This window comes from Vanessa atalanta, chromosome 28 (genome assembly GCF_905147765.1).
Source record: "Vanessa atalanta chromosome 28, ilVanAtal1.2, whole genome shotgun sequence".
Lineage (NCBI taxonomy): Eukaryota > Metazoa > Arthropoda > Insecta > Lepidoptera > Nymphalidae > Vanessa > Vanessa atalanta.
Genome location: NC_061898.1, coordinates 2,181,087 through 2,198,709, shown reverse-complemented (window position 1 = coordinate 2,198,709; position 17,623 = coordinate 2,181,087). Strand labels below are relative to the sequence as shown.

General features: G+C 34.6%; 1 protein-coding gene across 1 annotated transcript; it reads left to right on the top strand.

Annotated features, from left to right (window-relative positions):
• Positions 1 to 1,914: 1,914 nt before the first annotated feature.
• On the top strand, positions 1,915 to 14,799 carry LOC125074515 (cytoplasmic dynein 2 intermediate chain 1). The gene is made up of 12 exons (XM_047685846.1): positions 1,915 to 2,592; positions 3,005 to 3,010; positions 3,740 to 3,971; positions 5,939 to 6,128; positions 6,811 to 7,725; positions 8,146 to 8,264; positions 8,819 to 8,958; positions 10,358 to 10,844; positions 11,806 to 11,938; positions 13,275 to 13,374; positions 13,698 to 13,856; positions 14,704 to 14,799. The coding sequence occupies exons 1-12, from the start codon at positions 1,915 to 1,917 to the stop codon at positions 14,797 to 14,799; spliced, it is 3,255 nt and encodes a 1,084-aa protein (XP_047541802.1).
• Positions 14,800 to 17,623: the final 2,824 nt, after the last annotated feature.

Here is a 17,623-nt window from a genome sequence, read left to right as displayed (position 1 = left end):
TCAGTCGTCAAAATACGCAATAGATAAATGAGTAAATTCATATATTTTACCGCCTTAATACTGAAAAAAATAGATTAAAAATAATATTTAGATACAACGAATTAAAATTTAAAATGATTTTAATATCATAATAAACATTTATAAATACAACGATTATTTTAAAATTACTTCTTTTTTTAAATTATCGTGCATTCGGTATAAGAAATTAAAAACACAAAAATGCCTTTATTAACCATTGTGACAGATGTCAAAATTCACAAAATGGCCGCTCAGCCGGTTACTATGGCAACGAAAATGTACACAATTAAAAATACATGCTAAAATGATCAACGTATGGATTTATAAAATATATTTTTCAATATAAAAGCATAGCTATGTTAAGAATTATTACATTTATGATATGTTGTACGTTTTTTTTGTTAGTATAGTGTTATGAATTTAATATTTAAGAGAAATTATTATGTGACCTGCATTCAATGCCAAGGTAAGCTGAATTATTAATTTCCTTTGCGTTTAATATGCTTAAAATCAATATTTTTTCTTACTTTATATACATGACAATTTTGAATCTTAAATAAAAATTATTTTTGTGATAAATTAAAATCTAATTATTTTGGAACACGAAAAATATAAAATTCACCAATTCGCAATGTTTATTAAGATTTAAGCATTGTAGTTATTTATTAAATAAATAGTAATATTTTAATATAATAAATTGTCATAAAGTAAATACATTTTAATATACTTTATTTATAAAAAAAAAAAACTATTACATTTTTAGCATATTTTTACTAGGTGTTCATTAACATAAAAATTGATAACATTAAGTGCTTTAATATATATACAAATATGAATTAAAAATAGTTATTGTATAAATCTTGACCTAATTCAATTGTGGCAAGAGCCCTTTTTATTGTATCATTAAGAGAACCGTGGCGGAAGAGCCTGCCTGAACTCCATGGGCAAGAGAGACCATGTAAACTGAAAGAATCCACCTCCTTTCCACACGGGCATCTGTGCTCAGAGCACAGCGGTGTTCCCAGTCGGAGACCAATTAATATGCTTTCCGCATTCATTATCTAAGTGTCCCTAATAATTACATCAATATTAATAATACATAAATAAATAATGAATTTATTTTCGTATATTGACTAAGTATTACCAGCTGTTATGAGATATTTACATTTAATTTGCTCAATAAGTTAGTTCATCTTTTCGTCAATAGATGTCGCTGTATTGCTAAAAGTAAATTCTAATATTCGTATATTTTTCATTTTGGGTGTACAAATACAATTTCATTCATTTGTTGTGCTACATTATACTTTAAACGAATATTCTCTATCAGTGTTGCAGTACCATTGATAGTTTGACTATCGATATTTGACCTCGAAAACTATTCAGGATATCGATATTACTATCGATAGTATAATTTTGTAACTGTACTATCGATGGGTCTCCGTCAACAATACTATTGATAACCGCAATGCTATATAATACAAATGGACTTTAGAGAACGTAACGGGCCGGTAATTTCGCACTGCTGGGTTATCCTTTTGAGAAGTTTTGGAGTTAACTCCATCACGCTACTCCAATGTGGATTTACCACGGCTGACTTCATCTCCTTTTGAGAAGAAGTTTTGGAGCTAACTCCTCCACTCTACTCCAATGCAGGTTGTTTATACACATGGCAGAGTTTCCTTTGACTCTCGTTTTTCTTCTTCACAGCTCAAAATATGAATTATAAACATAAATGAAAGTGCATTTCATTGGTGCTTGAACTCAAAATCATCGGTTTAAATTCTCGTATTCTCACTACTGGACCATCTCGGCTTTCATGTAAACAACAATTATATAAAAGTATCGTTGATTAATTGCCTGTTAATATATTTTATAAATTTACAGATAAATATTAAAATGCAGAGTATAAGAAAAACCGTAGACAAAAAGAACAAACTCGACACCAAAGACGATTCGATTGCCAAGAAGCAAGACGAAAAGAACAAAAGAAACGACCACAGAGTTTCGACTCCACGAAGTTTCGTACCGAAATCTACAGCTGACATTTATGCGAAATCCACTTCGAGTGTTAACGCACCAAAAAAAGCACCTCACACTAAAACGACAAACGTATCTCCTATGAAAGATTTGCTAAAATCATCGCCGTCATCCATAAGTCAACAAAGTTCTAGAAGTTACAGATCAAACAAAACGGCCGATGCAAGAAAAGTAACACCCGTTTCCGCTAGATCAACTGATAAAATTAAAGTTCCAACGAGAACCGTAGCTAACAAGAAACTACCCACAAACGCCATTGTTAATTCTCCAATCGTGAAAAGGAAGTTAGATTTAGGTCACGATAAATCAAAGGAGGTCGCGTCGAAAGCGTTAGCGCTAAATTCGAATGAGGTTTCATCGAAAAAGGTTGTATTGCCAACGAGACAACGCACTAAAACGAGGACTTTGGACGACGAGGAAATTAAAGTCTTAACGCCGGATGTTGTGGACAATAATGCTGAATTTCTTAATTTGACGAGGCAATTAAGTGCCAAGCCAAAAGTTTTCTATGTAGATTTAAATGAAGAGAATAAAAAGGTAAAATAGTTTATAGGCAAAAATCTCCTGTTACTTTGAAGGTTTGGAGCTATTTCTACCACGCTGTGGCATTTTGAATTTCATTTAAATTAGACAAAAGCAGCTTTGATCACGATGCTTTCCTTTCCGCCTACCGCGAGTTGTATACGAGTAAAATTTAACCAAATTATTGAAGTTAAGAAAAGGCGGGCTTAATACCAGAAAGCTTAGTTCATCAGTCAACTTCTAGGCTTAACGTTACCTGAACTAAATCGCTGGAAGAGCGTAGATTTTCCAATTTCCCAGATTGTATGATTAGATTTAACTTGAAGTTCTGATGAATCACCATCTTTGGATATCCCCGTCCACATGCTGCAGATCATCTGCTCGATTAGGTTTTGATATCTTTTGGAAATAACACACGCGCCGTCAGCGGACAGCATCACGTCACGATAGAACGTTATTGCTTGGTTAAATTATTTACACAACTAAATAGAGTGTCGCACAACTTAAAGAACTTTACTTGGTGGTAGGGCTTTGTGCAAGTCCGTCTGGGTAGGTACTACCCACTCATCAAATATTCTACCGCCAAGCAGTAGTACTCAGCATTTTTGTGTTCCGGTTTGAAAGGTGATTGAGCCAGTGTAACTACAGGCACAAAGGACATAACATCTTAGTTCCCAAGGTTAATATTTCTTACAGCGCCATTGTCTATGGGCGGTGGTGACCACTTACCATCAGGTGGCCGATTTGCTCGTCCACCTACCGATATAATAAAATAATTATTTAAATTATTGCCAGTTATTCTCGGGAATTTGTGTCTTAATTACGAATCGCAATGAATTTATCCTCAACAATAAAGATTCAAAAGTGCTCAAGGCAAGAAAGAAAATAACTGTTTTTTGTCACGAACTACAGAACAAAATATTTGTATTGTTGTAAGGAATGGTTAATATTTCTTACGGTTGATGTCTATGGGTATTATGACTATTTACTAGAAGGTAGCACATTTGCCGATCCTACCTATTTTATACAAAAAAATTGCACTTTTAAATAACGTATATTTTGATTTTGAATACTAACAAATGCTAACTCTACCCTACCGAGACCAACGGCGGATTATTTACAAACTGCTACATTAGAGTCAATTTAAATTTATATATTACAGGTGATAAAGGAGAAGTCAAGTGATGAGGAAGTGAGTTACGAAGATGACTTCGAGAGTTACGAGTCTGACTTCGATTCCTATCACAGTGAAGAGAACGATAGGAGCACGGGCGATGATGACGATGATAACGACGAAGCTAGTGATGAGCAGTTTGACGATAAGGATGACAGTGCTAATGTCCAAATCGAGGATGAAGATGCAAATTCTAAAGAGGAAAGGATGTTGGATTCTGGTGAGGAACTTTTATATTTTAAATTAAATAACTCGGCAGTCGTCCTGCCGCAATCAATAGATCAACACAAGATTATATAATGAATAATATATGAAAAAAAAAGTTTAATAACTTTGTATTTTAAATGTCGAAAAAAGAGTGATTACTGAGTTTCTTGCCGGTTCTTCTCGGTAGAATCTACATTCCGAACCGGTGGTAGCTTCAATTAATATAGTTTGTTAAATGACGACTCAGAAGTGCTTGTAAGAGCCTACTTAAAGTATATCTTGATTTCTGTATGAGTCGATATTCATGAATCGGTTCAAAGGTATAGAAGTTGGAGCTCTATCTAGCGGCGAGTCTAAACAAAGTGAATTTAGTGATGTACATAAATTGATATTATCGACTAAGTCATTTTTTATTTTTAACTGTTTGCTGTCAAAAATACCGAGTCTAGAAATGTCTTTAGTTTATTATACAACGTAAGATGAGCAGAGAAATTATTTTTGGAAATGACGGACTTGGATTTTAAAATGAAATAGTAAAATTTGTTCGTGTTATTCTTTTTAATAATGAAGTTTTTTGTTTTTTTTTTTTGTTTTTTTTTTTTTTTTGGCATTGTTTGGCGGATGAGCATATGGGCCACCTGATGGTAAGTGGTCACCACCGCCCATAGACAAAGGCGCTGTAAGAAATATTAACCATTCCTTACATCACCTATGCGCCACCAACCTTGGGAACTAAGATGTTATGTCCCTTGTGCCTGTGATTACACTGGCTCACTCACCCTTCTAACCGGAACACGACAATACAGTGTACTGTTATTTGGCGGTAGAATATCTGATGAGTGGGTGGTACCTACCCAGACGGGCTTGCACAAAGCCCTACCACCAAGTAATTATGTATGGTATTAACACATTGAGAGGCGCTGTGAGGATATAAATTAAGGAATATACTATGATTGTTGTTTGAGCAATCCAAAAACTAATCTAATTAATCCAACTATGTATATCTAAGAACCAATCAGATCATAAAAGGATTTATCAAAATCGGTCAAGCCGGTCAAGAAGAATATTTACGTCACACATCAAAATTTTAAATCTATAGATACAGTTGAAAATAAATCTATCTAGTCACGTTCTAGCATTCAAAGTACACTAGTCGGTCTTCCTCGAAACTTTATCGATTCAAAAGATTTTTTTAGGAATTTCGAAAGGACATTTGATTTTATTTCATTGTAAACTGCAAGTCTACGTCTAAATTTGGCGCCAAAATCATGAAACCTCTTTGAAATTGTTTTTTTTTTAATATCAAATAGTATAATATCAGTTCAGTTAGAATGTTTACGATTTTTTTTTTTTTTCTACTACAGCCGTAGCGCCGCTCTCTAACGGGACAGTAACTTTTATCCGCTCTCTAAAATTAATTCTTTGTTAAATCGTAACAATTGAGTAAATTGTAACCAAGAATCCCCTTCATTTTTTTTACTTTACAATATCCACGGGCTCACAGTTGCCCGTGACTTTTTTCACATTTTATTTTTATTAATTATGGCGTTATTTTATATTTTTGCTGAACATCAGCAGATTTTCGCTGGACTTCGAGCTTGTCGTCTTCTTATTGTCGTCTTATATATATATATATATGATTATATAAAAATACTGTATATGGTAGTTTTTTTATTAATGCTAATTACTGCAATCCAGCGGGGTCCTCTTTATTTTTCTGCACATCTACAACTGGAGCTGTTCAAAATGAGATCAACCCCATGAGATCGTCCCATAACCACTGGGACAAAAATCGGCTTACGATACAAATATATTAAGATAATTTAAAAAGTCTGTAATTTTATACATACAATTATTTTTTTTGTTTTACAATAACATAAATATTTCAAGAGAAATAAACTCAGTCGGTCAATTGAGTTTACTATCTGTTTTGGTCGCTGTTATTTTACCAAACAATTTTTTTTTGTCTCATGATTCTAGGTAACTACGAACTCCGTGATCCTCGTTCAGCGAATAGATCGAAACCCATGGACTTTATATCTGAAGTCTCAGAAGAGGGGGAGGGAAGGACCAAGCAATATACCGAGGATAGTGTAAAAGTATCCCTCACGGATGAGGGATTTCAAGACATGTCTAGCATCAAGACTGTTCATGTAGATGTTTTGGATAGGTAAGAATATATCGTCTGGAGATTGACTGATGACGTTGATTTGTATTTCAAGCCTTGCACCTGAAATTTTGCACCAATTTGATGCTTGTGACAATGTGAACTAAGATACTAACTTCCAGTTTCTGAAACGGTGATTAAACTTAGATTAAATGACTTAACTTGTATCTTAACAGTCATTGGTCGATAACAGTCGCTGACGTCATAGGCTACCAATGTGCGTTGAGAGTTGTCAGGTTATATCTTTGATCAATAAAATATCTAATCATTGGTTTCATTTTTAGTAAATGTGTTCATACATTCGTAAGTTGACAGTCCTAAGCCTGTGAAAGCATAAAGGGAATTTCAGATAGCTCTATGGTTTAAGTCTACTAGACATACGTGTCCAATCGACCCCTTTTTATGATTTAAATCAATAAAAAAGTATCCATATTTTTCATGGATACTTGTTGGTAAGTCATCGTTCAAGTTCGTGCGAGTAGGTACTATCCACTCGTGATATATTCTACATCCAAAAAGCAATACTTAGGACTACTACAGGCAAAAGAGACATAACATCTTAGTTCCCAAATTCGGAAGCGCATTATCGATGTAAGGAATTGTTAATATTTCTTACAGTGTTAGTGTCTATTGGCGGTGTTGCTTACAGTAATAATCCGTCGGATTAAATACGAATGATTTTTAGGCCCTTATTCATTGATTTCACGAGATCGAAAGAGAACAAACGAAAACGCCGCATATTCGATAAGTTACAACAACGAGCGAAAGATATCCTCAGCATGGTGACATTGCATGAAATGTCGTACAATCTATTCGAAATGGCGCCAATACCGTACGACTTGTATATGGCAACGTTTGGCAGATTTAATTATACCCAAACAGCTGTTCAGACCTTCGACGATGGAGTCACAGAAGAAGTACAGACTGATAGGATTGTATTATATAACAAATGGACGCAATGTCCTGTTGAGTTCTCTGATACTGATATATATTTGAATGATGATACAAATAGACAAAATACAAATGAAGATTTTGAAGACTTTAAGTTTCTCACTGAGAATGAAAATGATAATGTCGTCGATGATAATTACAAAAGTGATCCTTTAAGAATATATTTAGAACAGAAAGATGGCGTCGGTCCCGATACAATGTTGCCAATCGAGAAATATAAAACAAAATTAAAAAGTAATTCGTACAATGCGGATAGATTAAGGAAGTTTTTAAAGAAATTCGAATCTCGAGTTAGTAATATATTAAGTATAAACACTGGCAACACTGATACGTCGAATTTGATCAGGACGTCAAAATTTCCGTTCAGTGTGGGATATTTGTCGATATCAAAGACGGATTTCGATGAAACGTTTTTAAGTAAATCTCAAATTATATCAACGGTGATGTCTGAAACGAAGAGTAACTTAATTATAACAGTTCACAGGAAGTTTACAAGTGGTTTTGTTGCACAGAAATGTGTGCTGTGTCTGTGGGACTTGAGTGTTGTCAAACGTGAGCCTTTAAAAATACTCATTTCGACTGATAGTGTTAAAATTGGACGATTCAAAGGCAGTACTGATGGTCAGTTCGTGGGAGCGCTTGAAGACGGGTGAGTTTATTAAATATTTTCCTTATTTTCAATTATTTAACGACTTCAAAGAAAGAATGAGGTTCGGTTTTATTTTGGTTTTTCTCCATAAATAAATAAATATATTTAATATTTGCCGAACTGTGGTCTCCATTCTAATTCTGATCTGCTCCAAAATCCATCGGTTCTACGATAAACATAAACAGCGTATTGGAAGTTTAATTTTAAAACCTTCGCATTTTACTCTTTATGTATTTACCGAACCGCACGAAATTTAAAAAAACTTTACCTATAGCACACAAAACGCTTTCTAGAGCCTATGTGCTTGCCCGACTGAAACTATCTCCATAATAAGTTTCATCTTAATCGGTTCAGCGTTTCAAGCGTGACGAGGTAACAGACAGAGCTGTTTTCACATTTATTATATTATTTTCAACACAGGTCAATTCAACTGTGGGATTTATCGGAAGAAGCGACCTGGTCCAATGATGTGGTCGATGATAATTCTACTAAAACAGTAGAAATTGAATCGAAACACTTGACACAAACGGAGAGGGATAGAGAATGGAATCTCAGAAATAGCACTTGCGTCGGTGACGAGGTAAGCGAATTGTTATATAAAGCTTAGATTCCACACGCGATCAGCTTTGCTCCTGAACAGCCTCGTTATTGTAGCGACTAGCTTATGGAGGCTGCTTTCTGAAACGGTGGTATTGTTTAAATATGACGATTCAAAAACGCTTCATTGTGAAGTTTACTTGAATGAAATTTGATTTGATTTTGGCACAGATCTTGAGGTCTAGAATTCAAATAATTCTTTGAGGTTTTTGGTCGAAAAAAATCTCAGTGGAACTAGAATTTGGAAATTGGAAGTTTGTACATACTTCTCGGATAGCACGCGATGTCCTGCGTCTTAAAGATTTCCGGTTGTGTCGAAAATGTCGACCCTAAAATGTATCTGTGTTTGCGCACACGACGACCTCCGTGGTCGAGTAGTGTGTACACCGGTTTTCATGGGTACGCCACTTCGAGTCGATGTAGAAAATAAGTTCATTCACATTTCTCTTTTTTTTTTTAATTATGATATTATATATTTATCCCCAGAAAAACCAATGTCTACTCCAAGCGAGCTCCTACACGAGTAGCGCAATGGCTGTGTGCAAAAATGAAACAGTCGACAGTGTCGTGGGGTTGGAGTTCATGGGAGATATGAACACGGCAAATTTAGGTTCTGGAAGGAAAATTATACGGCAGGTAAGGAAAAAATTCGTAAGTTTTTTGAAGTGACAACTCTTATGGAACATATACTCATATCCAAGAATAATGACTGATTCATCGTCGCCAAGCGTAAACTATTCAAGTTACGGTCATGAAATTTGGTGAGTAGGATCGTTTTACTGGATAGACGCACACTAAGGAAGGAGTTTTGGAAATTTTGCCCTAAGGGGGTGAAATAGGTTTTGAAAGTTTGTATGGAAGTCCGTCATTTTTTAAGTTAGCAGGTTGCTAAATTTCTGGATATTGTAACCCTTAGGGATTTGATGGGTGTTGAAATTTATTGTATTTTTAAGTTAGAAGCATAAAATTTTATTTTTGGGCGACTGATTAAAAATTTTTGCGCTACGTGTCCAAGCTGTTGTTATAATTATTTGCATTTTTTGTGTTATTTAAATGAATTTTTGAATTGAAAATTGATGTCGAAAAGTTTCCATTTAACTCTACGACTTCGACTTCTTCATTGACTTTTTTAAAGAAAGCCCTAAAACCCCCTCACAAACAGAAAATACTAAAAAAACAACCAATATGTATATATTATAATTTATTGTTATTAAAAATAACATAAAAAAAAAAAAAATTCTCAAAACAATAAATTCAAGTCTCAATAAAACAATTAATAAATGTTTATATTTAGAAACAAAAATTATATTTCCAAATAAATACATAACAAAAATAACTAATCATATATTTATTATTATCATTTGTAGTTTTTATAGTTTAAAAAAAACTTTGGTCTTGTAAATCAAAATTAAGAATTTTTCTTTAAAAACTTCAAAGAAAAAGAATTTCTTTATCAATAATCTCCAAAATTATTATTTTTTTTTAAACTATTTATTTATTTGTCTTGGCTTTTGTGATTGAGAATTATCTAGAAAGTTGATATTTTTGGACAAAATGGAAAGTATCTCTGAGTATATTCGGGATAACTCTTGTGAACACATTTTGATAATATAAATATAACAAAAAGCAGTAAAATGACGCACGGCTGTTGATATATCAGTCTTATGTTCTGTAGAATAATGTAGAAAATATTAAATGTATTATTTAGACTTACTTTTATGACACCAGACGAGTAGGTCCACTAAATATTAAACGATCTTCTTCGCTCGGTACAGCTATTAAGACGCCATTCATCGTTGTGTAGAGGTTCTTTGGACCTATTATTAAAGTAACACGCTTCACATTTAAATTGGAACACATTCGATCTCAGAATAAATGAACGAGATACAATCGTAAAAATATTTATTGGTGATGTAGTTCTTACGAATCATGCAACAAAAGAATCCAGTACAAATTCTTGATTCGTACACTGAACTCTATGTTTGACTGACTGACTTTTACGATCTGTTGTTGAATGAAGCCGTGTTGTTTGCAGATTTGCTCTTTACAACGCACAGGTATATTAACAATATGGTCGATAGTACAAGAAAAGACGAACGTTAACAATGATATCGGGAAAACATTTTGGTCTAAATTAAAATTAGAACGAAATCAGACAATCAATTTAACGGAGTATATAAACGCGCCTGTCGATGAAGAATTTACGAGATTCAATTTAAACGCAGCTAAGAAAAGATTAACTGTCAAACGGCAAGAAAGAAATTTGAGTAAAATTTCCCGCCCGAAATCCGCCATTAGTAAATTCGACTTTGACAGACCGAACAGTGCTGCCAGTGTGAAAAATAAACATGTGGTCGAAAGCGATTTGTTTTATTTCTGGGAGAATGGCGCTGTGTTTTATCACTTGAAAGTAATGGAACTGAAAAACGTTGATAGTTATTTGGTGGCGAAGAATGGCGGGGAAGTGCTTTGCTGTAGGCGGACGTTGGGGACTGTTAAAGTTAAATCGCTATGCGTAGCCAGTAAGTAATGTACTGCTCAACTTTTTTATGTAGATGTTAGCACAAGAAAATATTAAACATTCCTTGTAATAATGTTGTCTTAGATTTTCGCGATTATTACACATTGAAATAAAACTAGTTTTTAACGGATTTAATCGCGTGTATTAATTATTTTATTTTAACATCCCGACGTTTCGAGCACTTTGCAATGTTAAAAACTAGTTTTATTCCTTGTAATGTCAATGAGAAATAAAATTAATTAACAATGGTAATTATGATCTATCTAAAAAGTAAAGTAACAGGCTGATATGCTCCAATGCTAGGATGAGGCGTCCACTTGTAGGAGGTTTGTAGGTTATTCGACCACGATGCTCAAATTAGGTATGCTGCATACAGACGTGGTTGGTTTGTTTTGGTTGAATTTTTTTGCTTCATCCTGAACGCAAATTTATCATTGGTTGAAATTCGCGTTTACCGATCACTGGTTGCTACAATTTTATAAAATTTTATAAATAGATAATGAATGACAACACGATCACACTACAGGGTGGAATATGGTCACCACTGCCTTAGGAGACATTTGCGCTGTAAATATGTTCCAATTCTTGCATTGCCAATGCTCCGCCAAGCTTGGGAACGAAGATGTTACGTTGTACTTGATGAATGAAGATGTTTATTTCATCCTAAATTAAGTACTCACGTTGAATAAGATTCCAGATTTATATTGGATAAGTTCTAAATTAAATCCCAAAACAAATTAGACCAATTTAAATGAAGTTAACAACCCAATATGGTTGAACAATATGGATCTTAATCTAGTGGATACCTCGCCGATGGACAAATCTTGGACCATAGCTGAAGCTTCCCAGAAGGTCTCTTAGAAATCTTTTTGTAGTTGTGCATCATGTAAATTAATTTTCCTAATAATAATAGAAATCAATCAAATGTCGCTTCGTTTTTGAAAATTTCTGATTATTTGTAGATGCAGCGTCGTCTGTTATACACCTGGAGTCATCGCCGCATGGGTTGCCGTATTTTTTAGCCGGAACCGATACGGGAACAGTCAACTTGTGTTCGCTGATTGATTTCCGAGTCCTTCTTACTCTGGAGTGCGGGTGAGTTGATGATGTAACTGATTTTGAAATGGAATATCTTTGAGATATTTTCAAAGCGTTTGATAAAAAACCATTAGTAAATAAGGCATAGTCACCTGAGTTTAATGCGTCTATAGAGCAAAATGCGTCTTTTGATGATGAATTAGAAGTACGACATTTTTAAACCGTAATAAAGAGAGCGTTGTTAGTTATAAAATGTTTTATTTCTATGATGTCATCAAGAGACACATTTGCCTCTATAGACTCATTCAAAGCAGGTGACTACATATCGGTCAACAAGATTATATATGTAGATGAATAGCGACCCGCCCCAGCTTCGCGCGGGTGCAATGTGGGTTATCCCTAAGAGATAGGCATATACCATCATGGACTTTTGTGAAGACCGTTTCAAGGTGTACAATACTGTAGGTACATTATTTTGATCTATCTCGTAGGGAAGTGTTTGCAATGTAAGCGCAAAAAATGTGCTCATTTACGGCATCACATTGGAAACCACTAAAATGATGAGTATTTCTCAACTATATAATGCATTTGTTATACGTATAAACCTTCCTCTCGAATCACTCGATCAATAAAAGTAAACCGCATCAAAATCCGTGGCGCAGTTTTAAAGATCTAAGCATACATAGGGACACACAGCGGGAAGCGACTTTTGTTTAATACTATGTAATGATGATAAAGAAGCGTGGAGCTTATAATTGTTGACTTTCAGGCAGGATGCATTATTTCAATTTAAGTGACATAACTTTGTGTCTCAAATGTCAGAAAAGAGTAACTCATATAATTTTAACGTATTATGTGTATGTAGGTATGTATTTATGTGTGTTTCAAATTTAACACAAGTAAATACACTAGCATAAATTAGAGACAGGGCCGGATTTAGGGGCAACTGCCTTAGGGCCTCCACGAGAAAGGGGCCCACACCAATAGGTTCCTACGAGTTTATGTACCTTTATATAGACAAATGATAGTAATAGTAAAGCTGTTTTAAAGCTTCTGATATTAAGAGTAAATAAATTATAAACAAACCTTACTGACAGAAATGATTTTTTTTAAATTCATTTGTAGAAAATAACAAGGGGCTCCCAGTTCTCTGTTGCCCCAGGGTATCCAGACCTCTAAATCCGGTCCAGCGTAGTACGAAAAGACGTATCATATAATGTTAATATGTATCGCCAATTAGCCGACGTCATAGTTGTATCAACGCGTGTGTCAGTTCCGAAACGTCGCATAATATTTTGATTCATTTTCAAATGGATTCGTCCAAATTTTCCTTGCATCTAGTTTATGTGGTAGCTGCTCAGAAGATATTCAGTATTTCAATGCGTTGTTTCAGAAGCGGTCCAGTTTTAGTAGATAGATGTATTGCGGATGACAAAGGGCGATATATAAACAGCGTTAAGAAAACAACCGTCGATACCAGTGCCAGTAATAAGGTACCCACCCATTTTGCATGATCACTGTTACTTTGTCCTAAATGGGAACCTTGGACTTTCAGCTGCAGCCTCATAAGCTCGAGTTTTATTGTCAATGTATGGAACCCAATATGTGTGTTCAAACCAAGCACCACTTAATTTAAATGTGCTTAATTTGTGCTCAATGGTGAAGGGAAACATTGTGAGGATACCCACATGTGCATTGGAGCAACATTCAGTAATAAACTAAAAGGGAACGAGCGTTACAATACTAAGGGTCCCTAACACAATAATACTATTTCTGCTTTTTTTGATCAGTTTTTTTATTTTTGTTTTTTTTGCAGCTGGCAATAAAGTCGATATGCTGGTCACACACAAATCCGTTTTGCATAATCGCAGTTTGTAACACAAATGTGTTTGTATGGGAACTCACACACAGTGACATGAGAGCCAAGTGTACGAGTGGAGATGTTGCACACTGTTGTTCCACCGAGCGAGCTCTGGTGAGTGTAATATTCGAAAGAAGATTTTTTTTAAACTATAATATTTAAAAAAAAATGAATCAAATCACGCCATTGCGTTAGCCACCATTTAGCGGCCATTATCTGTGAAGCTGATCAACTGCGTAGCAGAGCTTATAACTCATGAGAATTCACAAGAACAATACAATACAAATACCAAGTACCCTCTGTTCTCTGGCAATCTGATGGGGGTGGCAAAATAAGTGTGGTTTACCGGTGGATAGAGTCCAGGTTCAGCGGTTCATGTCATGGCTTTACAATTTTCCAAAGCACGGGAGTGTAAATATACAGTTTTCAAAATACCAAACTGCCGCTGTGGTTTTCTTGACCAAATAATCCAATAAAATTAGCTATACAAGGTATTTAAGCCCATATATCAGATATCGAGGTACTGGATACAACTCGAATCATTGTTGGAATTACCAGCAGCCCAAAGTCTGGTTAACAGTTTTTAGACCCTTATACCTCGGAAAGTATCAGGAGGGGTACGTCTACTACCAGAACTCATTGTGGTCACATCGAATTATGAGAGTGCACCAGTATTTTCGCACACACTCAAAAATATAATGATTATGTCGTCCTGACCGACCTGACTGGCCACGGCGGCGTATCTCAGGATACCAGAATAATATACAGGGCTTATTATAGTGCACAAGTGTGTACCAACACAGGTGCACACTTGTGCACAGGGTGTGTAAAAGGTGAAGACATCCGCTAAGAATTGATTTTACTGGACTTCACCCCTAAGGGGATAAAACGGGGTTTAGCTAGTAGAATATAAGAATCAAATAAAGTAGTACCATTGATGAATAATGTAATATTATTGCAGGCTTTACTTACCACAGAAGGCAACGTACAAGTCTACAAGATGAGAGAAGAAACAGGAAACTTGGAGCTGTTCCAAAAATACGTGTCCCTACTGTAGCTGTATATATTGTTGATAATTTTTGCTTATTTAATAAATACGACATTTTGAATACGTGAAGTGTTTTGTTTTTTTTTTTAGCATTAGCAGCCCGTAAATGTCCCACTGCTGGGATAAAGGCCTCCTCTCCTTTTGAGGAGAAGGTTTGGAGCACATTCCACCACGCTGCTCCAATGCGGGTTGGCGGAATACACATGTGGCAGAATTTCGTTGAAATTAGACACATGCAGGTTTCCTCACGATGTTTTTCTTCACCGCCGAGCACGAGATGAATTATAAAAACACAAATTAAGCACATGAAAATTCAGTGGTGCCTGCCTGGGTTTGAACCCGAAATCATCGGTTAAGATGCACGCGTTCAAACCACTGGGCCATCTCGGCTCACAATTTGTTTTTTGTTTTATTTTATTCGTTTTGAAACTTTTGAGGTTAAATTTTTTATTGAGGACAATATTCTATGCAAATTTTTTTTGATGATCGCTTGTGTGGTTGGGACGATAGAGCGTAACAAACTAAGAAAATCTAAACCAAAATATACTTCATTCAAGTATCCTGCGAGTATCTTTTAAACATTTTACATGATTAAATGTAAAATGAATACCACAGAAAAACTACCACCGGTTCGGATTTTTTTTTATAAATTTTCCAAGAATCAGCGACTAGCTTCTTGAACATTTACTAATTCTCTTCATTTGAAATAAAACTAGTTTTTTAACGGATTTAATCGCGTATATTAATTATTTTATTTTAACATACCGACGTTTCGAGCACTTTGCAGTGTTCGTGGTCGCGGGCAGATACTCGTGACAGACAGACATATATACGCGATTAAATCCGTTAAAAAACTAGTTTTATTTCAATGTGTAATAATCGCGAAAATCTAAGACAAAATTCTCTTCATTTTTTTATTGAATTTATTTTGTTGTATGTTATTAACGTGATCAATTATATTAATGAACTTGTTAATTATAATATTTATTGCTTTATTTAATCTAGTTAGTAGTTAATCTCTAGTATTTTAGAACAAAGGTCTCCCCCAAAGATCTCCACAAAAGCCGGCAAGTCCGGCTACGCGCATCCATTGGCTTCGCGACCCTCACCAAATCTTCAGTCCACCTTGTAGGGTCTGCCCACGCTGCGTTTTCCGTTTTATGGTCGCCACAATAGAACTTTTGGAACATTAAATACAATAAATAAATTATTACTTATAACAATATCAACGAATATGTACTCCAAATTTTTTTATTATCTACGTAACCCTTTATTTAGTAATACTCTTGTTAATATTTTTTAACATTTAATTGAAATGCATTTAAAAAAACGTTTAAATTATTTGAGGCATTTTATTGAAGCAAAACGGATGACGGAAACCAGGCGTTATAAGTTTTGCTTAACTGCTTGTTCTTTACTTGTTCATATACAATGCAATTATATCGTTGTTAAAATTATTTAAGTATACTATAGTTTGAACCAGGGGCAGATTATCCCCTTAACCAGTTAGACCCGGGCTAAAGGGCTTTAAATCATATAATCGTATCTAAAGCACATCACATAAAAACCTTATTGATTTCTACATATTATTAGTTTCATGATTTGGGGATGGAAATCTGCCATAGACATATGGCAGCGAAGGTGTCAAATCTGCCCCTGATTTGAACATAATCAGATAAAAGATAAATATTGTTATCTATTTAGGTAGATAACATTATCGAAGCTAATGAGTTTTTATTAATAAATATAAACATTGTCGCGACGGCGTTTGCTCGTGTTATCTATATAATAAAGCTGAAGTATTTGTTTGTTTGAAAGCACATATAGTCTAAGATCCCGTTGCAGAATCAGTGTACCCATCGTGTGTTTGCTAAAAAACAATTTTTTACACATATTTTTGATTAGTAGAATTTATATCTACCAGGTTGCCTATCAAAATGTGGCCGCTAGTATTTTTAATTGAATTATTAATAAAGCTTATTCCGTCAAAAATTTAATTGACTTGTTTATTCAATAAAATGTCGTTCACTTTACGGCAACATCTATAAAGACTGTGAAAAATCATGGTTGCCGTTGCGCATCTGGCCGCACCTCTTCGCAGCCAGGTTTACACAGGTTACACGGAAATATAAAATACATTTTAAAAAATTCTAATTTCTTTAAATATTTGCACACTTGTACATGCACAATACAATTACTACATGCTACATAATACATGCACAATATAGTAGAGAAACAGTGATAATTTTAGAGGTTTCTGAAGTGATGTCGTAAATACACATTTTTTTGCGTTTACATTGCAAACGCTGGCTGAACCGTACGAGATAGATCAAAATAATGTACTACAGTATTGTACACCTCAAAAAGGTCTTCAAAAAAGTCCATGATAGTATATGTCTATCTCTTAGGGATAACCCACAATAGCCATTTTTTATCCTTTATTGCTTTTGAGAAATAACGGCTTATATTCGAAGCAATTTTCAGCAATACAGCATTAAATCCTTATCCAATTAAATACCTTCAATACACTGTGCATTTAATATAGATCAATATGGCCCTTTACAGCATGTAATTAAAATGAATATTTTCAAAGATATTACAGATTTAAAACGCAGGGACATAGCGGCTTGTATTGTCTAACGACTGAAAAAGTGTGAACATTGTAAGGCATTCTGTAATATATTTACTATCAGCATTGCACCCGTGCGAAGCCGGGCGGGTCGCTATATATATACTTATCCCCAGGTACAGCTAAATACATTATAAATGTAAAAGAATTTGTTTATCTCTTTGTTTGTTTTGCTTTTACGTGTGAACTACTCATTCGATCGTC

Excerpts from the sequence above, each read along its gene's own strand:
- LOC125074515 (XM_047685846.1), top strand. The coding sequence starts at position 1,915 with ATGCAGAGTATAAGAAAAACCGTAGACAAAAAGAACAAACTCGACACC. Across the intron at positions 6,129-6,810 it reads CATGTAGATGTTTTGGATAG|GCCCTTATTCATTGATTTCA; the intron begins GTAAGAATATAT and ends AATGATTTTTAG. Across the intron at positions 8,265-8,818 it reads GACACAAACGGAGAGGGATA|GTCTACTCCAAGCGAGCTCC; the intron begins GAGAATGGAATC and ends AGAAAAACCAAT.